The sequence below is a fragment of the Callospermophilus lateralis genome, unplaced genomic scaffold (assembly GCF_048772815.1).
Source record: "Callospermophilus lateralis isolate mCalLat2 unplaced genomic scaffold, mCalLat2.hap1 Scaffold_124, whole genome shotgun sequence".
Taxonomy (NCBI): Eukaryota; Metazoa; Chordata; class Mammalia; order Rodentia; family Sciuridae; genus Callospermophilus; species Callospermophilus lateralis.
This window is the reverse complement of record NW_027512424.1, coordinates 1,589,700-1,610,494: the sequence shown is the minus strand read 5'-3', so window position 1 is coordinate 1,610,494 and position 20,795 is coordinate 1,589,700. Positions and strand designations below refer to the sequence as shown.

General features: G+C 53.0%; 2 protein-coding genes and 1 pseudogene across 2 annotated transcripts; 2 read left to right on the top strand and 1 right to left on the bottom strand.

The window, feature by feature from the left end:
• The first annotated feature begins 239 nt into the window (after positions 1–239).
• LOC143640146 (olfactory receptor 6B9-like) lies at positions 240–1,118 on the top strand. Its single transcript, XM_077108053.1, has one exon. The coding sequence runs from the start codon at positions 240–242 to the stop codon at positions 1,116–1,118; it is 879 nt and encodes a 292-aa protein (XP_076964168.1).
• A 6,623-nt stretch (positions 1,119–7,741) lies between these two features.
• Positions 7,742–8,299, top strand: LOC143640145 (shadow of prion protein-like; annotated as a pseudogene).
• Positions 8,300–11,225: 2,926 nt separating this feature from the next.
• Positions 11,226–18,496, bottom strand: LOC143640154 (mitochondrial ribosome-associated GTPase 1-like). The gene is given in 11 exon segments (XM_077108058.1): positions 11,226–11,380; positions 11,740–11,852; positions 14,098–14,179; positions 14,522–14,618; positions 15,029–15,090; positions 16,671–16,761; positions 16,981–17,019; positions 17,021–17,041; positions 17,438–17,518; positions 18,035–18,084; positions 18,244–18,496. Coding segments are annotated over 11 exon segments (1,044 nt in total).
• Positions 18,497–20,795: the final 2,299 nt, after the last annotated feature.

Here is a 20,795-nt window from a genome sequence, read left to right as displayed (position 1 = left end):
TTGGCTGCAGTGGGTCCCAAAGGCGTGCTGTGTTCATGATGTCTTCTGCTAGTCCCTCAGTTCTTGGGCAGCCACATGGGGGTGGGGGAGGGAAGCCCTGCCTCTGAGACCCCCAGAAGGAGTGCAATGTTCACAGCTGCTCTCACCAGTGTAGAAGTAAGCCTAACCCTATTACGTGTCACATCTTAGTGTCACTGTTCCAGGGAGCTCAGAAGTGACTTCCCCTTCCAGGAAGGGCCATGAGCAACCCCAACAACACCTGGGTGGCAGAATTCATCTTGCTGGGCTTCCCCGAGCTGCACCACCTGCAAGGATTGCTGTTTGGGTCATTCCTTACCATCTATGTGGTGACAGTCCTGGAGAACCTGGTCATCATGGGCACCATCAGGGCCAGCCACCAACTGCACACACCTATGTACTTCTTCCTGGCCAACCTGTCAGTGCTGGAGACTTTCTACACCACAGTCACTGTCCCCAAGCTGCTGGTCAGCCTCCTGGCAGGAGTAGGGATCATCTCCTTCTCCTCCTGCCTCACCCAGCTGTTCCTCTTCCTTTCACTAGGCTCCTCTGAGTGCTTCCTTCTGTCTACCATGGCCTGTGACAGGTACCTGGCCATCTGCCACCCACTACGCTACCCAGCCCTCATGGGCTGGAGGCTCTGCCTGTACCTGGCGCTCAGTTCCTGGCTTGGTGGCTTTCTGGCCTCCTTTGTGTCCATAACTCTCATCTCCCACCTCAGATTTTGTGGCCCCAATGTCCTCAATCACTTCTTTTGTGACATCTCACCCCTGCTGCAGCGGTCCTGTTTAGATACCACTACCATCGAAACACTGGACTTTGTGGCAGCCCTGGCTGTGCTTGCCACCTCCCTGCTGGTGACTGTGGTCTCCTATGCCCACATCCTGGCCACAGTGCTAAGGATTCCAGGGAGAGGCAGCCGCCAGAAGGCTTTCTCCACCTGCGCCTCGCACATGGTGGTGGTTGTCATCTTCTACACTACTACCATCTTCATGTATGCCCAGCCTCACGCCATCAGCTCCTTCAACCTCAACAAGTTGGTGTCTGTGGTCTACTCGGTTGTCACTCCCCTGCTCAACCCCATAATCTATTGCCTGTGAAACCATGACATTAGGGAGGCCCTGACCAAACTCCTCCAAGTCCATGACCCCTCCTGAGGACCAGCAGCAGGATGCACACCAGAACTGCTGACCACTCTGCCCTGCTTGCAGACACTGCCTCACCACCAAGACCAGGCCAGCTGTCTCAACTGGCAGCAGAACTTCCTTCCTTTCCTTCCCCATCCCACCCTGGATTAGAGCTGCCCAGGACACAGTGGCCTCAAGTGGACATCTGAATGAGCACAGGAGGTGACTGAGACCTAAAGACTTATGTCCAGGCCCTGGACACTGCTGCCCAGGAGATCAGCACTGAACAATGGACAGCTCCCAGTTCTTCAGGCTTTTCCCAGTGAGATCAGCACTGAACAGGGGACAGCTCCCAGTTCCCCAGGCTTCTCCCTGGGAGATCAGCACTGGAGCAGGAATGGCTCCCTAGCTCCCAAGACCTCTCCCAGCAAGATTAGCACCCTGGCAGCCACTCAGCCTGAAAAGCTCAGTGCAGAGTCACAGGTAGTCCCTTTCTAGTGCCATTCCCCTGACCACTGGGGTCTGGACTGCTTTGGTGGTAGCCAGTCCCCTCTCCCTCTCCTAAGCCCTGCATGGATTGCCCTCTTCCCATGAGAACTTCAGAAGGCTCAGAGTGGGCATCAAGGAGCCCCAGGCCGCAGGTCTCAGCATCACTCCAACACACAGGTGACACCATTCCCCAGAAACAAGGGCATCCTCCTGCTTGATGCCTGGTAGGTTTTGTGACCATATAACATGCCCGTGCCCGAGTTTTCTGCCCCCTTTCTTCTCAGGATCATGGAACTTGGTAAACCACGCACTCCCTGCCCAGTGCTGTCAGGGCAAGACCTCTTGCACTTGATTTTTACTCCTGCCCCATTTCCTTAGTAATGGCACCAGGAGGTGTGCCTTGTTAGTGTGTATATGTGACAGATGTATCCCATGGTCTGTGTGAGAGTTAAATCTATGCAAAATTTTGTGCTATAAACATCATCTTTCTCATCATGTTGCTTTGTGCATTTTAAATTATGTCAGAATGAATACAATTTTAGGGTCATTTTATCATCTTGGTCAATTTAACCTTTATCATTAGGAGGTACTACTCTGCCTCTAGACAGTTCCCTGCCTTAATGTTTAAGGCTTAAATTCTACTTTGTCTGACGCTAATATAGTGACATCAGTTTCCTGTGGGCATTTTCCTGATACAGGAATCATTGCCTCTCAGCTCCTGGCTGCCTGCCATGCTTCTCCATGTGGCTCTGTAGAAGGCTCAGTGTCAGTCTTATTTTTATTCCTTTTGCAGGTGACTTGGGTTTCCTTTGCTTCTGGAAGCTTTAAGATATTTTTCATGGGGCTGGGGATGTGGCTCCAGCAGTAGCGCGCTCGCCTGGCATGCGTGCGGCCCGGGTTCGATCCTCAGCACCACATACAAACAAAGATGTTGTGTCCGCCAAAAACTGAAAAATGAATACTGAATTTCCCTCTCTCTCTCTCTCTCTCTTTAAAAAAAAAGAAGATATTTTTCATTTTGACCTCCAGCGTCTCTCCTGCACTGCTTCTCTGTTTCTGTTGCTCTTGGTTTGGATGCTTCCAAAGCTCAGATTTGCCCTCCTGTCCATTTTGGAAAGCATTTCCTTGAACAGTGCCTCTACCACATGCACTTTCTCCTCTTCCTCTGGTTCCAGAATCATGTACCAGACCTTTCCAGTGTCCCTCTGCTCCCGCCCTGATCCTATGCTCTCCTCTGTATATTTCTTCTGATCTTCCATCTCTCTAGCCATGTCCAATCTTCTGTTTTCACTTCCAGAATTTTCATTTTGTCCTTTTTATGTTTTCTGAGTAGATAATATAAACTCAGTTTCTCCAACTCCTGCTCAGTAGTCAACACAGAAGACTTCTGAAGCCAAGCAGGGGTCCCCACACACTCAGCAACAGTCTTGCAGCAGACACTGCTGGGTGTCCTCTATTCGGCTCATTCCTACACTGTTCACCTGGAGGTAGCTCAGTTCCCCCCAGGACTCAGACTTGAGGACCTGACCACTTCCATGCCAGTTTTAATCCTTGGATGTTTTATCTGCACTTCTGACAAACTGGCTATAAACTGGCATCCCACAACCCCTTGTTAGGTTGGATTATTTTATTAAAGGAGCTTACAGATCTCAGGAAACATTTGCTTACACATGCAACTTATGAAAAGGACTTCAGGAGATGCAGATGAAGAAATGTATGATCAAGGTATGGGAGAGCAGCTGGAAGGAATGGTCACCATGCCCTAGTTCCCTGTGCTGGTCTGCCTGTCCCTTGCCCAGGATGCTTCCTTACCATGACTTTCTGTGATGCCTCAATATCTGATATAGTGAGTCCTCTTTGATCTTCTTTCTAAAAATCATGTTAGTTAGTTTAGGCCTTTATGTTCTACAAAGAGTTTTTGATCCCTTGGGTCTATATTAGTTTTAGTACCATAACAAAATGCCACAAATAGCTTATATGATAGAAATTTAGCAGGAATGATTTGTAATTTGGCAGGAATGGTTCCTTCTGAAGCCTATCTCTATGACTTGTGGACAGCACCTCCTCTCCTCCCTGTGTCCTCACATGGTCATCCTTCTGTGCATGTCTGATCTCCCCTTCTTAATGATACCAGTCCTTTGGATCAGGGCAGCTCCTTATGACCCCAAATAAACTTGATTATTTCCTGAAAGGTCCTGTCTCCAACTACAGCCACCAGGGTTTGGGAGTCAGCATATGAATTTTACAGGGGTGCAGCTAAACTGACAGTGGGTTCCTTTAAAAATCATATCGAAATAATGCTCTAATAAAAAAAAGTGCAGGAATTTTTGTTGGTATTTCTTTGAACGAATTAACTTGTGGGTGGAGAATCATCACTTCCACAGTCCTGAGCTGTCCTATCCTTGTTCATGCCTCCATGCAAGCAGGTCTCCCTTTGTGTTCTCGAACAATGGCATCTCATTGTGGAATGCTAATTGCACTGCTGACTGCTTTCTCATTCTGGGGAGAAAAGCTAGAGCATTTACTCAAGTCTAAGATGAAGTTTTGCTGACACAGAATATCCAGTTGATAACTACTTTAACAAGCAGAGTCAGGAGGCAAGGTATGCCCAGCACAGGGCAATGGAGCAGCCGCGACAAGCAGGGACCCAGATCTCCACCCACCACCCTCACTCTGCCAACAGCACCCTGGGCACCATGTCCAGGCAGGACAGAAGGGTACAGAAAGGTTGTTCAATCTCTGCACAGACCCTCTTCCTAGGGGGAACAGAGACCCCCTGGAATGCCCAGAGCCCTCTGTGTGGGTCTCAGGGGCCCTCCAGTGCTTTGTGGCCCCTATTGCAGGTGGGAATTCAGCACCAGTGGGCAGCAGCAAGTGTCCTGCCACTGCTGACTTCACCCACTCCAAACACTGCTGTCTTGTAGGTGGCCCTGCCAGTCCTGTCTCACACAAAGTGGTGAAAGCAAGGCCATTCTCATTTGTGTTCTCAAAGGAGTGCATGTACAGCCCCACCACTGAGCAGGATGTTTGCTGTGGTTCTAAAACACAGCAGAGTAAAGAAAATTCATTTCCTTGACTCACTTTCTTGGCCTTTCTCCCCTCACCCCCACCACAAATGAGTGTTGGTTGAAATCCAAAGCTTTGTTTTCCTCTTTTGAGAAAATTAAGAGAGTCTCTCCCTCTACCCACTGAGGAATGAAGTCGCTGGCATGTCTTGAGACAAGACCTGAGTCCCACTGGATGCTGGCATGCTTCCTGCCACATCACCATGCACATTTTGCTAGTATTTCATTAAGAACTTTCATGTTCACACTCAAATATAAAGTAGCCCAAATGTTTTCCTTGCCTCCCTACATATCCTGAGACCATCCTACAATCTTCAGATAAGAGGAGGTGAGAGGACCTCTCCTGTGCATTTCCTGCTGGGTCACTAACCCTCCTGCTTCCATGTTCACCCTTGCACAACTGTCAGGGGTCAGAGCCCTCTCCTCTCATATTCTGTCTTTTGCCTGAGATTTCCTTAGCTTTATGACTCAATCCCTCTGTTCTCTTTTTTTTCAACAAATTGAGATTGAAAAGTTTCTTTTATTCTTTTTTCACAGCAACCTATTCTTATTTTATAAATATTGTAACTGCCAGTCATTCTAAGCCTTTGAGATTATGTATCCTTTAATGTCTGTTTTGAAGTTTCCCTCAGATTCCTTAAACTTCTTATTCCACTGTTCCATCTCTTTATCTTGGTCTAGCTTCTGTGTGTTGTAGTGCTCTTTGAATGTCTGAGAGGTTCTGGTTGTCATTTATGCTATTGCCATAAAGCTGTGGGAGGCTTCCTGGGAACTCTATGTACTTGAGTGGCCCCTTAGAATGAAGGGCAAGGAGCCAGGCACCGAGCTGGGCTCCTCCTCACTGCAGGTGACAGAAACCCAAATCTAACTGGCTTCAATGGGAAGAGAAGTTTCCCTCACTAACCTGGATCTGCTGGGGCAAATAAAACTGGGTCACCTTGACCAGCTCCCTTCCTCTGCCCCATCTGTAATAGGCTCCACTTCAGCTTCTGTGGGGCTCCTAGAACTCAGGCTGCAGACCCTGTGGCCAGGAAACTACATGCTTTTGGGAGCAGAGGTCATGCCCCTCTGAGGGCCAGGGAGGGCACAGCAACAGACTGACCCCATGGCTGGCTCCCCAGGAGAGCACTCCCAGAAGTGGTCCCAGAGCCAGGCCTGGCAAGTTCATCTAGTGCCATCAGGATACTCCCAGTGGAGCACAGGGTACCTGGCAGCATTTTCAGTGGCACTGCAAGAACAACAGGATGACCATGAGTCCCAAATTATGGTCAGGGGCACATCCCAGTGCCCATGAGCAAGTATCACAGACCTGGGAAGGGAGCCTGTTGCTAGTGGGACTCAGAAAGTTGGGACCCTGGGCAGGCATCCCCTCCTCTCCTCCTGGCACATTTTTGTGGCCCCTGTGGATGGGATGTCCACTCAGGTGGGGATAACAATGTGGAAGACCGGAAGGAGGAGCGTGGATGGGTTGGGGAGAGGCCCTGGGGAATGGGAATGGACGAAATGGGCAGGTGGGGAGGGCACGGAGGGAGGGGGCTGGTGTGTTCCGCTGGGTAAGACACAATCAGAGACGCCTGGGTGATGGGGACAAGAGGGTCTTTTGTGGGCAAGTGAGGAGCTGGGGAGCAAGGCGGGGAGAAGGAAGGAGGAGGGGGTGTGGCGACAATGGGGGCCGGACAACAAGAGGGGCTGCGCCCTCCTCCGAGCCTGCCTTATCTCCTCCCTTCCCCTCCGGTCTCCCGGGGCTGAGCCGCAGCAGCCACTGCTACCCTCAGTTCTCACTGAGGCCTCGGCAGCATCCAGCCGCGCGGGTTGGCAGAGGGTCTTCCCACTTGGCTGCGGCCCCGGAGCAGCATCTGGGCAGAAGTTCCGACCCAGGCCCGCAGCGGGTAAGTCCGAGCGGGGGTCCGGGCGCGGACCTGAGAGGCTGGAGTCGGGGCGATTGCGCGGTGCTGGAGAGGATGGAAACGCCGCCCAGACCCTCGGTGCAGAGCCGGGTGGGCCCATCCTTGTCCCCTTCTCCTCCCCCACTGCTGGGCCTCGGCCTGGAAGGGTGGGGTGCGGGGCGGGGACAGGAAGGGAAATTTCTGGGGTCAGGGCCTTCCCGGGTGGAGTCCAAGCAGTGTTACCAACCCCGCACCCATTTCGCCGCGGCCACTGGCTCTAAGGCTGCGGAGATACGAGATCGGGGTTGCCAGTGAGATCAGCACTGAACAGGGGACAGCACTGAACAGTTCTCCCTGGGAGATCAGCACTGGAGCAGGAATGGCTCCCTAGCTACCAACGGGCTTGCCAGGTCGGGTCACATGCCCGTTCTTTCTCTAGATGCTGATCTGAGTGTTTGGCATCCTTCAGTCACGACCCCCTCCAACACCCCCAACATGGCTGCGCAGAGCCGGGGATATGAAGCCCCTACCGCTAGGCCTGAGCACCCCCACCACAGGCGCTCAGCACCCCCCAATTCTGCGCCCCATCCCACCCCAGGCACATAACAGTCCTGCTGTGTTAATCCCTCCCGGCCCACCCCATACCCTTCCCAGTTGAACAGGACCCCAAGCCCCTACACCAGGCCTGAACACACACACATAGCCCAGTCCAGCCTCACCACAAGTGGTAAGCCTCCCAGATCTTCACAAAAGCAGCTAAATCTGTCCTCAGGCTCTGAGCCCCTGTCCCCAGATCCTGAACCCTATCCTCCCAGGACTTGAGCCACTTCACCACTGTCAGCAAGCCCTGAATCCCCTAACCCCATCCTGGTCCCTAGATCACAAACCTCTGTTGCCTCAGGCCCTGAACCCCCTCACCCAACAGCCTGGTCCCCAGGTCCTGACCTATATCTCCTCAGAACCTGAGCCTCCCAAGTCTCCAAGCTCTCATGTTCCTGTATCCAGACCCCGAGCCCACTGGTCCCAGACCCTAATTCCAGACCCTGTCTCCGGGCCCTAAGTTCCCTGTCACCTCATCTCTGCCCCATGCCCTTGTGCCCCTTCTCACAGAAGCTGAAGTCCCTTCTGCTTCCTTTCTGCAGTTTTGCCAATGAAGATGAACTGGACAGCTGCAACTTGCTGGGCTCTGCTACTGGCTGCAGCTTTCCTCTGCGACAGCGGTGCAGCCAAAGGTGGCCGTGGAGGAGCCTGGGGCAGCGCCTGCGGAGGCCTGCACGGTGGAGCACGTGGGGCCTCAAGGGTGTGCCTGAGGCCTGCCCCCCCCCTACAGCGGAGCGGGCTCAACTCTGTGCTTGGCAGCAGCAGGGGCTGCAGCAGGGGCTGCGGCGGGGGCAGCTGCCAGCTTGGCTGGGGGCCCAGGCTGGAGAAGGGCCACAGGGCCAAAGGAGGGTGGCCGGGAGGATGACGAGGTGCTAACCACTTGCCTAGGGCAGGTCCTGAAGATTTCACAGCACAGTAATGTTTTGGGGAGGAAAGCCATCCATTCCAGAAGGACCACGAGGACTGGGCACCCGGCGGCAACGGGACAGGCATGGGTGTGTGCAGCTACTGGACCTGGACTTCTGGTGCAGAGTCCACCCACCACCTGTGCCTCTGCCTGCTGCTGGGTGGTGCCCTTGGAGCTCTGGGTACCCTGGGGCTGCTACAGCCCTAGGCACAGCTGGGCTTGGGATCCATATCCTGGCCCCCAGCCCAGCCTTCTCCATAGGCCCCTCAGGCTGTCCCAGAGGCCAACAGCATTTGAACACATCTTCCCTCCACTGCCCACAGTCCTCAGGCCTGGAGGACCCCACCCTCCACCTAAGACTGTCCCAGCCTCCCCATCTCCCCGCCCTACCATGGAATCAGCAGCCCCCAGCTCCAGGATGTCAGGGTCCCCTGAGAGAGGCAATTAGCTGTGGCTCCTGCTCAGGCCTGCAGGCTGGGAGGTGTCAAGACCAGACATTCAGGCCACTCCTGCTCCCTGGCCTTCCTTGGACAGAAGAGTGTAGACAGTGTTGACCAACCAGGCAGAGGCCACCTTCAGAAAGGTTCCACTCTGCCACTGAAGCCCTGAGGATGGAGGACCAAGGGCTTCCCACCAGAGCAGCTGGAATGGACTTCCCACAGGAGCAGAATATCAGCGAGGGATGAACATTCAACTAGGCTGCAGTGAGAAACGTCAGGTGCTAACCACTTACCTAGGGCAGGTCCTGAAGATTTCACAGCACAGTAATGTTTTGGGGAGGAAAGCCATCCATTCCAGAAGATGCCCACTGTGGTTCTCAGAGCTCCCAGCAGAACATGCCCTGGGAGTGAGGCCACGGCAGCATCCCTCTCGGCCTGGCAGACTTCCCACAAAGCCCTCTGCCAGGTGATGGTCTCTACCTTAGAGCCAGTGGGCCCTAAGGATCATTTAACTCATCTTGAGACCCATTCTGGGGAAAAATCCACATTCAAGAGAATTCCATTTTCTTGTAATTTAATTTCACATCCAGTGATCACTCAGGGGACAGCAGCTGCCAATCCCACTATAGAGTCCCCCTGTGCTGTAAGTGGTCCTACACTTCAGGTGAGCAGCAGCATCTCCAACTGGGCAGTCCCTCCCTCAGAGCAGATGGACCAGGTGGAGACAGAGGGTCCTCAGTAAGGTTGTGGCACAGTGGCCGAGGACAGACAGGAGATACCATGGTTCATCAGACCCAGGGCCACCTGCAGGTCTTTGGAGGAAGGCTGACCAAAGCAGTGGGGCCAAGGCTCCGGCAGGTATAGTCAGACAAGAGCAAGCCTGGGCTCAGGACAGAAAGTTGAGCTCCTTACTTCACCAAGGGCTATCTAAACATGGACATCTTGAGGGGAGGAGTACCCAGAACAGCCTCAAGATGCTGGCAGTCCTTACAAGGATTGCCTCGAACTCCCAAACACCTCATGCATAGACTGGCCCCTTGTGTTTCCAGGGCCCACCAGCGCAGTGCCCATGAGCCCAGTTCAGGGGTTCCCAGCTCTGCCAAGATGTCTATCTCTAAGCACCTGAGGCCATCTCCTAGGTGCTCTTGTGAGACCCTCACCCACAGACAATCTATTTCCAGGACTTGCCCTCACCCTCGGGACCAAAAAGCCTTTGTGCTTAGCCAGAACAATGCTGAGATCAGCATCTCTCCATCCTGCACAAGGCTCTGGTTTGGGGATAGGTTTTAAGGCTACTGTCAAGACCTGGGCCAAGCAGTCACAGGACACTACTCCTTGCATCCTGTCATCCACACTGCCATTGCTCAGGGCACAGCCAGCCCCGATGCTCCTCCATACCTTCCAGACCAAGGTGGATGCCACCTAAGACCAGCAAGCCAAGGCCAAGCCCACCGATCTCTCAAAAGCAGATGAGATCCCTCCATCATCCAGTTTGGTACAGGGAGACCCACCAAAGCCCTCTTGGCTTCTCAGATGCCTCCCTGATGGGCTGCACTGGACCAGACCCTTACACACCACAGCGCATGAGTGTCAAAAGGTTCCAGAGGCAACGAAAACATTTTTCAATGCTTGCTTCACGCCAGCCTCACCTCAAGTGTGTTTAGCTTTTTGCACAGCCAAGGGCCCTTGGATACCTCCTCAGCAAGACACAGACAATGCTAAGAAGGCACCCTCAGAATGGGTCAATCATGTGGCAGTTGCAGTGGGAGGCACCACTCGAAGACCAGCCTCTGGGAGCAGCTGCCCACAGCATGGAGAGAGTCAGCTGAGCATCAGAGACTGCAGATGCTCAGGCACCTGTGGGAAAGCTAGGCCACCACCAGACAATGAGGTCAGAGCTATTCACCAGGTCCAGGCTCACCAGCACCTCCCGTCTGTGCTAACCCAACCAACCTGCCTTCTAGAATGCAGGCTGCTGACAGCAACATTCCCTACACAACACTGGGATGGGTCCTCGGCACCTCCTCTTGGCCCCCCTGAAGCAGAGGGCCATGTTCCATTGGCTAGGAGGTGGTCTGGGTCCCCTTGAAGCACAGGGCCACTGTCCCCTTGGCTAGGAGTTGGCCATCCATGACTCTCTGGCCTGTTGTACAGCTAAGCCATGGGCCTGTGGCTTCCTGAAAGCGGAGCACTGAGGGGGAGGGAATCCTTGGGTTCCACTACTCTGAACCTCCATCCATGTTTATGTATTCATTTAATAACAAAATTAACCAAAATAAACCCCTGCACTGGGTATAAGACTCTTGGTCACTGCAGGGCCATAGGACATTGAGGGCCCCATTCCTGACTTGCCTGTTCCAGCTTTCACTGGTAAGAGGGACTTTAATATGTGGGCCCAAGGTAGCATGGGTGTGCAATGAAAGAGCCAGAAGAGAGAGATCTTTTCATCCAGAACTCTAAACATTACAGATTACAGCTTTAGCTCCTCGAGTCAGCATTAGCCTCTCTTAGAGACACTAAACAGGAACCGCCTCACCAGGCCAGTCATGCAGGCCTGCTCCATAGGGCTGGCCAGGCCACAGTGATTGGGAAAGTGGGGCTCTGAATCAAAGGGACCAGCATGGTTGCTTCTGGAAAAAAGTGGGAAGTTGTAAGCCTCAAACACTCTGTCCACATGAGGTCCAGGAAGCCATCTACCACTCAGTAGGCGCTGAGTCTCTGTCGGCAGCGGGGCAGTCCGGCAGAACATCACGGTCCAGCATCACCGGGCCAAACAGCCCACTGCGGAAGGTCCGGAGGAAGTCGTGGGCTGCCGCAGAGTAGTTGAGCTGGACGACATTCACATCCCCTAGAGACAGTGGGTCGGATGAGAAAGAGTCTTCCAAGAAGGATGGCCCAGCCAGCCCCAAGACAGTCACATTGGGCATCGGTGAGTAAAGCTCAGGCCAGGCCTGTTCATAGAGAAGAACATAATGTCCACTCAGACCACCCAAGGACAGGGGACAGGGCCAGTCCCACACTATGGAGCCTGGACTACAAGCTCCTTTCTCTCTAGATACTTCAATAGCTCCTCTGCCCAATCCCCAACCCCAGGACAGCACCACCGCCCATGCATGTTCCAACCCCCATGCCTCCCTCCTCCTGCTCTCCTCTAGGGACAGCCAGGGAACACACAGACCCTGAGTGGTATAGCACAGTCTCACTCACTGGTGCCTGTAAGCACTTTCACCTTCCGGGTCTTCCGCAGCCACATGGCCACTCTCTTCAGCACATGCTCAATGTCGTCAGAGGCGCCGTCCAGGCCATAGTGCTGCACGTACCTACACACAGGCCACAGCCACATCAGACCTTGGGAGCCTGCTGACCACACCCCAGAGCAGCCAGTGGCCAAGCTCCTGAGCATCCCAGGACGAGGCTCAAGAATTCCTTCAAGAAAGAAAGATCCATGGCCCAACAAGGTGAGATCCAAAGTCTGGTACCTAATAGCACTGACCAGCCTGCAAAGCAAGTCAGATCCCAAATGAGAGAAAAATTGAAGTGGACCGAGAAGTGGCAGGTATCAGAATGTACAGACTCACATTCACATGCCATGTGGTTACAAGAGCTGAGGAACAGATGATGACAGAAGGCAGGACCTGAGCTTTGAGGGTCCTGATAAGCAATGGGATAGGACGAACAGCAGACCAGACACCACAGAAGACAGTGACCAAAACTCAGCGAGGACCCAGACAGGACCCAGCATCTCAGAGCAAGCAGCACACAGGCCAAGTGCCCAGCAGCTGGCACCCAAGCCCTGGTGAGCAGGAAGAAGGCAAAAGAAACACCGAAGAAATAACACTGGAAATTAGCCAAGTGAAACAAACACATGAAGTCACAGACCGGAAACCAGCACACTAAACCACAGAAACACGAAGAAGAGCACAGCAGGGCAACATAACAGCTCAAGGAGTGACCAGGAGAAGTCACTCAAAGCAGCTAGAGGAATATGAAGACAAAGAACAGGAGGGCAGGAAGCAGACCCCTCACCAGAGGAAAACCAGCACGAGGCTGGGTCACCCATCCCACCAAAAATCTGCCCACAGGGAAAGCATCTCCCTGTGAGGTGAAAGGAGACAGACAACAGGAGCTAAAAGACACACCTCAGCAGACCCCTTCCCTGAGAGAGGGGGCAGGCAGACCTACCCCCACAGAGGGAGGGGCCAGGCAGACCTGCCCCACAGTAAAGATTGAAGAAAATCCTTCAAACACAGTGAAAGACCAATAAACTCAAGAAACAAGCAGCACCTTGAACAGCAATGTGCTAGGTAAGCATATAATGTGCTCTTCTTACAGTCTGAGTCTCCTTAAAAGATGACTGTTTATGCAAACAGAAGAGAAGGAAAGTGTGTGCAGGACTTATCTAACATGCAATGGTGGAATGTGTGATGACAGTGGCAAGCTCATCAGGTGAGGAAAAGGGCCTGCCTGAGTGCTGCAGGTGACTCTTGTGACTCCTGAGACTCCTGCAAACCTGAAGCATAAGACCTCAGGCACCAGACTAACAAAGAAGATGGAGCTGGATGTCAAGAGGCAGAAAAGGGAGAGAAGACACAAAACTCATGGGACAACTAGAAAACCAACAGCATAACACATTCAAACCATCAATGATGACACAAAACATAAATAGTCTAAATATCTAATAGGAAAGGTAGAGATCGCCACATTGGATAAAAACAAGGCCAAACTCTACGCAGCCTATAAAAATGCACTTTTACTATAAAGACAAATGCGCAAAGTAGAACGGTGGGCAAGGATATACCATGATAATATCAATCAAAAGAACCTAGCATTCTGTGCTGTGGACAAGGGGCCCAGAACAGAGAGCTCTCTGAAGATAAAGAAGCACTTCACAACACCCTGCACACTACTGCACCTACAACAGAGCCTCAAAATGCACAGTGCCAGTGCAAGAGGACGCCCAGGGAAGCAGACTGGTGTGTGAGGGGTGAAGACTTCAATGCCCTTCTCAACAATCAGCAATACAGATCGAAGGAAAATCAGCAAAGTATAAATGAAGAAACAACAAAGACTGAAATCAGTGAAGTAAAAAACAGAAAGATAACAGAGAACGTCAATGAAACCAAAAGGTGACTCTCTGGAGATTAAATAAAAGTAAATCTCTGGCCAAGATCTGCAAACAACATGGTGTCCACCCACAGGTGACTGGATAAACGTACTGCAATGTCTGAACACTGAGCACCACTTAGCAGGTCACACAAAGATAAATTTCAAACAAGCCAATTGTTTGTGCAAAATTCTAGAAAATTTATATCTAGTGACAGACAGCAGAGGGCTGCCTGGGCGCAGAGGGCAGGAAGGGAAGACTACAAAGCACAATGGGCAATGGGAGTGCCCGTTTTCTTGATTATCGGATGGTCTCAGGTGCATTCATGTCAGACTTACCCAATTTTTAACAATGTGCAGATTATCACGTCTACAATACCTGTGTGCTGTATCTAGAGCCGCACCTGGCCAGGACAAGCAAGCAGGGGCTGCCCACCCTGCCCTGCCCTCACTGCCACTCACCCAAACAGCTGGTGTCGGTTAAGAGTGTAGAGGAGGTAGTTGGCCATGGTCTCCTCCCCGACCAGGTGGTCCAGCACGGTTCCTGGAAGATGTCGGCAAAGGTGAGCACATCCAACAGCCTGCATCTGTGTCCCCAACAAGCTTGCTTGCCTCCCAGTCCCAGCTGCTACAGACACTCTCCACAGAACACAGCTGTCATCCTGACCTTCCTCCCACTTGGCTAAGCCTTTGCTATAAGGTCTGACTGCCCACATCTGTCAAATGGGAGAGTGAAAGTCACTCTCACAGGGCAGGGTCAGATAGCAAGCAGCATGCTTTGCGAAGCATCTAGTAGCAGCCAGGGCAAAAGTGGAACACCTACTCCTGCTGAAGGTCTGTGCCAAGGTCACTCGAGGTAGGAGGGAGGGCACCAGGCTTAGCTCACCACACAGGGCCAGCTTCAAGCCCGTCTCCACACTTCCAATCCGAGGAGCTAGCACCCCAGGGGTGTCCATCAGGAATATCAGAGGCCGTTCACACACCTATGTAGACAGAGTTCACAGTGAGCCCCCACAGCAGCCTCCTGATGAGCTGGCCCCACACACTAGGCCTCAGAGGCTCCGTGGGAGGGCCCAGGAGCAGACCTTCCCTCAAAGGGTCATCATTTTCACCAAACACAGGGGTGGCCAGAGGTTCAGATTCACCCGATTTGGAGAGTAAATAAGAGCACTAGGTCCCGTGGAGAACAAAAGGGAACGTGTAGAAAGTGGGTCTGCTCTTTCCTGACAGTGGTGAGCCCTGGCAGCTGGGCAACAGGACAGGGCAGTGCCTGGCATAGGTGAGTACCCGGTGGAGATGCAGTGGAGTGTGGGAAAGGACCGTCATGGGCAGGGCCAACAAGGTTGCTCAGCAGCACCAGGCAAGCACCTGTGCTTGGCCACAGAGGACCCACCTGGACTCTGGACATCACAGCTCTGGTGATCCCAGGCTCACCACCCACCCTGGCAGCTTTTCCTGTAAGACAGAGGGGGCTCTCGTGTGTTCAAGACACAAAACTACAGAACGCGTGGTCAGACACACGTGTAACTAACCCATTTGACAAGCAGAATGAAAACCCCAGAGGCCAAACCAGCTTTCCAGGGCTATGATTACCCACTTTTAGCCCCAACAGCTCATGCAGGGGCTCTTTTTAAAAGCCAGATGCAGGGGCCACAAGGCTTGACAAATGCCCAAGACTCATTCCCCAGAGCTGGGAAGGCCCACAACAGCAAGACCTGAGCTGTCCCTCATCATGCCCCACCCTCCTGGACTTGCCCACCTTCCAACAGCCCGCAGCAGGCCTGACCAGCCTGCCCAGACTCTGAATGCCAAGGCCACTGCACAGGTCCCAGCTGAGGGCACGCCCCAAGGACTGCTCTACCCACTGCCAAACCAACTCAGGAGTAGGAGGAGCAAGAATCCAAATAAGCTTTGGCAGAGACACAGCAGAGGACACGGAGCCCCAAGAAGAAAGAGTTCTGACAGGAGCTCCAACACAGTGCACAGGGCAGTGCACTGCTGATCGCAAGAGCCTGTCAGAGGAGGGCTGCACTAACACAGACTGGTCAGACACAGACCGGGGCTGCAGGGGTGGGGGGACCAGGAGCTGTGTTGCTGTAAGTCTGGGGACAGTGAGGATAGTTGAACAACACTAAGAACACACGTAATGCCACTGACCACAAAAGGACAGAGAAAAATACACAGATGTCTGGCCAGGCATGGTGGCACAGGCCTGTCATCCCAGCAACTCAAGAGGCTAAGGCAGGAAGATTGTAAATTCAAGGCCAGTCTCTGTAACTTAGCAAGGCCCTAAGCGACGTAGCAAGACCCTGTCTTAAAACAAAAAATAAAAAAAAGGCTGAGGGCTGGGATATAGCTCAGTTGAGAGAGTGCTTGCCTCACACGCATAAAGCCCTGAGTTCAATCCCCAGCACCAAAAAAAAAAAAAAAAAAGAATATAGATGTGGCTCAGTGGTAAAGTGCCCCAGTGCACCCCCAACTAAAAAAAAAAAACCAGATCACCAGATAACTATGAACTCTCCAATTAATGCCAAAAATACTCTCTGGAATAATGGTTCAGCATGGCTTAAAGCTCTCAGATTTTATATTGTGGATAGATTTGTTAATAAACACTGTAATACTAACATGAACAACAAAATCAATACAGTTAGATCCAGCATTAAACTTTAAAATTGTCAGTCAAGGCACTGTGAATGAGCATAGCAGGCCACATTTTTATCAAACATGAGGATGAGCAGGAGACCGGTGCTGAGGGCTCAGGTTTCCAACTAAGTCCAGGAAACCTGGCATGAGAACACCCCCGCACCCTCTACCCTACAGCAAGTGGAATTATCTGCACCAAAGGGGTTTGAACAAATGAAAAACAAAAACCATCGAGTTTAGAAAACCATTCCACATGAAAGCCATTAGAAAACAAATCAAGTGTAAAATCCAGTGCAACAAACAGCTGACCCCACACTGCCCTCTCCATTGCTGTCCTGGCGGAAGAGCCCATGAATGCAGGGCCAATTCAGCAGCAGAGGGCACAGGCTCACCTGTCCTGAGGTGCTGTCTCCTCAGGGAGTTGATGAGGGAGGACTTGCCCACGTTGGGAACGCCAACCACCAGGATGCAGTAGTCCAGGTTCTACAGAGGCAGGGAAGACCCTCAGCCCCATCCTGCCCAGGCCGTGGACTCTCAGCCCAGGAAGGAGGTCAGGCAGAGACTTACCACCTGATGGGCCACCCAGCCCTGCTGGCTGAAGAGACCCAGGAGAAGGGCCAAGCCTCCTTCTAGGGCACTCCCCGTCCTCTCACAGGCAGGAAAGGGCTGGCCCATTACCAGTTCTGTGCCCCACTAACCAACCTCTGATCGGTGGTAGCGGTAGCTGCTCCCAACCAGTTAGTTCTATGATCTTTGGGATTATCTGAAACAAAAAGCCATTCATTTAAGCCTGACAGCCCCTAATGCACCCCCCTGCAGCCACCTCCACACACCAGCATCAGGGACCCTCTCCATGCCACTTATCAGGAGACACGGACCTCACACACAGACTCCAGCACCTGACAGGGAGGCCTGAACTGCCTGAATTTCTGGAGGTAGTACTCTCAAGTGCCCAGATCAAAGACCCAGAGGCAGACTGTCCCCACCCCTACACTAGGGAGGAGTAGGTGGCTCCCCCCAGGGGGCTTCTATGACAGCTATACTCTGGCTGACTGCCCACATCCCTGGAAAGCAGAAGCCAACCCCAGGATCTTCCCCAAAACTGCTTCTTATAAAATAATGTTATAAAGCAGAAACATGTGAGCAGAAAAAGGCCTACCTGCTTGACGTTCTCATCCTTTATGCAGTTTGTAAAAATGACATGTTTTAGGCCTTCTCCTGCTAAGTGCTGCTGAATTTTCTGAAAGAGATATTGCCATTTTACATATTAAATGCAAATATGGGTGGCACAGCACAATCAAACTCCAGGACTGAGCTCCAAGGAACAGTTGGCCAGGAGCACCGTTGCTCAGAGCCACCTGAGCTCTGCAGGCCACTAGGGTGTGCCAGTCACCCAGAAAAATGAAGGCACTGGTGCTGCTGCAGCAAGGAAATTTCCATGCTACTAACAACTTTTTAAAAATTGCCTTGAATTTAAGACCGTGACACCACTTAGCAAAGGTCTCGACCACAGAGCAAGAAAAGCAGAAGCAGCACCTCCGATAACATTTCCAGCCTCCACATTTCCTGGTCACACAGAAAGTACCCTCCCACCTGTGCCCAATTCGGCTTGGCTCTGGAGAAACCAGACCTCCCACACCTCTCCCAGCCCTTCCAGTTTCCGGATCACTGTGTGTGCTGAAGGCAGCCAACCACAGAAAACCTAGGGTCAGGTTGGTGAGTGCGGACACCTGGGGGTGCTGCAGTCATCACAGACCTCGATGACACAGTCCACCAGTTTCAGACTGCTCTGCATCTTCTTCAGCCCTGCAAAACACAAGGGCACTAAGGGAGGGGCCCGTGGGCTTTCGGAGGGCAGAGTTTTAGTTGGCCTGACAGGGAGGACACCCCCGAGTGAACGCCCGTGGTGGAGTCAGGTCCCCACAAGGTCCCTCAGCCGGCCGCACAGGGCCAAACGTGGTGTACAATTGGAGACTCCGAGGCGGGGCAAACGACCACAGAAGAGCGACAGCGCTGCAATAACGCAGGGGGAAGCCCTGCGCCTGGAGCGACCCCGCTGCTCTCCGCGCCGAGCGGCGCCCGGACAGCGCGCCTCCCGCCGGACCTCACCCTTGGCCATGTGGCCCGGGAACCAGAGTGCCACGTCGCAGCCCTGCATGGGGAAGCATTCGCGCCAGGCGGCTCCGGCGGCGCGCAGCGCGACCGCGGACAGCCGCATGGCATCGCGTCCCGGAAGCGCTCTCAGCGCACAGCCTTGCCAGGCCCGCGACCCTGCCACAGCCGCGCTTCCGGAGCTCCGGGTGTAGCCGCGCGGTTACGCCTGCGCACACCACTCTTCTGGCCGCGAGGAAGCCTGTACAGGCGGGCCCTCGGGGCGGGGCGGGGCGGGGCGGGGCGGGGCGGGGCGGGCCCTCGGGGCGGGGCAGGGCGGGGCGGGCCCTCGGGGCGGGGCAGGGCGGGCGGGGCGGGGCGGGCCCTCAGGGCGGTGCGGGGCGGGGTGGGGCGGGCCCTCGGGGCGGGGCAGTTCTCGCTCAGGTTCTGGGTTTTGTGGGATTTTTCTTAAGCAATTAAGGCACGTATTAACCCTAGTTAGATTTAAAAAGTTCCAGAGATTGGGATGCATCTCAGCGGTGAAGCTCTTGCCTGGCATGCTCAAGGCCCCGAGTTCTATCACCAGCACCGCAGAAAATAAAATTAAAAACTGAAAAATCCCAGTTGCCCCTTAAGCATATTCTGAGTATATATAGCAAAACTTCGTGTCAATGTTTGGCCCCTTCTTACAGACTTGTTTTAAAACGCTATCATACTTTAAACTTACCTTATACACTTAAACAGCTCCACTTCTTTTTCAAGTACTCCAAGTTTAGTGTAACAATGCTTCCAAACGCTGATTGCAACGTTTAATAATACAATGAGACTGCAGTGCTCCTCCTGGCTGCAGGACAAGATGAGCCTGCCCAGGCTGCCCCCATGTGAGCAGGCCAAACCACTCACCCCAAAAGGGCTACAAGAGCCTCCCTCCAATGGCATCATTGAAACAATGTCCTAAACACTACACATGCTCAGATTACCATGTTATGATGTTATGATGCTTAACCTCTAACACTGAGCTCCCAACGCTCCTGGATTGGATCTGGGTCACCACAGTACACAGCAGAACCCTTCCCAATGAGGCATTCAGAGCCTCTCTTTCCTACAAAGAGAGGGCGGCCTGGGTCTGTGAAAACAGAAATGTTTCCTCAAGGCATGTGAATTGATGAAACTTCAAAATCAACAATGAAGATCTTTGCCGTTGAAGAAAGCTGCACTTTCATATCCTGGGACCATAAACTATAACAAAGCATTGTTGAATGTTTCCCACACCAGTCATGCTATGACATGCTATGGGGGAAGCCTGAGTAGTCTCTGGGCCATCTAGGGGTCACAGCACGCCCTGGAGGACTGATAAACCTAGACATGAAGTATGAGAAAGGGCCAGGGGCTGGGGATGTGGCTCAAGCGGTAGCACACTCGCCTGGCATCCGTGCGGCCTGGGTTCGATCCTCAGCACCACATACAAACAAAGATGTGTCCACTGAAAACTAAAAAAATAAATATTAAAAAAAATCCTCTCTCTCTCTCTCTAAAAAAAAAAAAAAAAAAAAAAAAAAAAAAACAAAGGGCCAGGCAGAGCTGAGCTGGGCTGCAGAGGTAAGGGCATGAGTCTGGCAGCTCTGGAGGGGTGTGGCCTTGAGACCTTCCTTCCAGATTCTGAAACCAAATGGGGATGCACAGACTGTCCTGAGGTACCTAGGCCAGGAGCTCCCCTACACAAGCCCTCCAGCAGCCCCCAAGCCTGTGGGGGTGGGGAGCAGACTTCTGATGTTCTTGTGCCTCCCTACAAAGTGCCCCCCTCCCAGCTATACCCACCTGCCCTCTGGCCATAGTGCTCCAGGACAAATGTCAAGAGCCCAGGGTAGCTCTGATGCAGGGCAGTTACTCAGTCTGAGCTTTCTGTCTCTTCTGCTGTGAAACAGGAGTAGCATGGCTTACCCCTCAGAGCTGCTATAAGGATGCAGTAAGATCAAATAGAAAGCACCCAGCAGATCCACGCCAGCACTGCCTGGCTCCCTAATACCCTGCCCAGGCCTACTGCTGTGCTTGACCAACCTGCCCCCCCATCCTCCCCTTCTCCAGAAAACTTGGGACCCCCAGGTGAGGATGGGGTGCCTCATGCACCATCTATCTCTCCAGTTTCTCGCCCTTGCCCAGCCCATGTGCAGAGGGTGCCTTATGCAGGATGCAGCATCTTTGATGGGTAAGGTGGGGTGGCTCGCCAACCACACTGTGGCCCCAGATTGCAGCAATGGGAACTTGGGGAGCACCTTAAGATGCCAGGGATCAGGGGCCAGGGGCAAGGGTACCCAGGGACAGAGTACACACTAGGGGCACAAAGGGTCAGAGACATGGCCCCAACCTGGCCTGCAGCACAGCAAGAATAAAGGTGGCAGTTTCTGCAGCCCCAGGTACAAGGACAA

Excerpts from the sequence above, each read along its gene's own strand:
- LOC143640146 (XM_077108053.1), top strand. The coding sequence starts at position 240 with ATGAGCAACCCCAACAACACCTGGGTGGCAGAATTCATCTTGCTGGGC.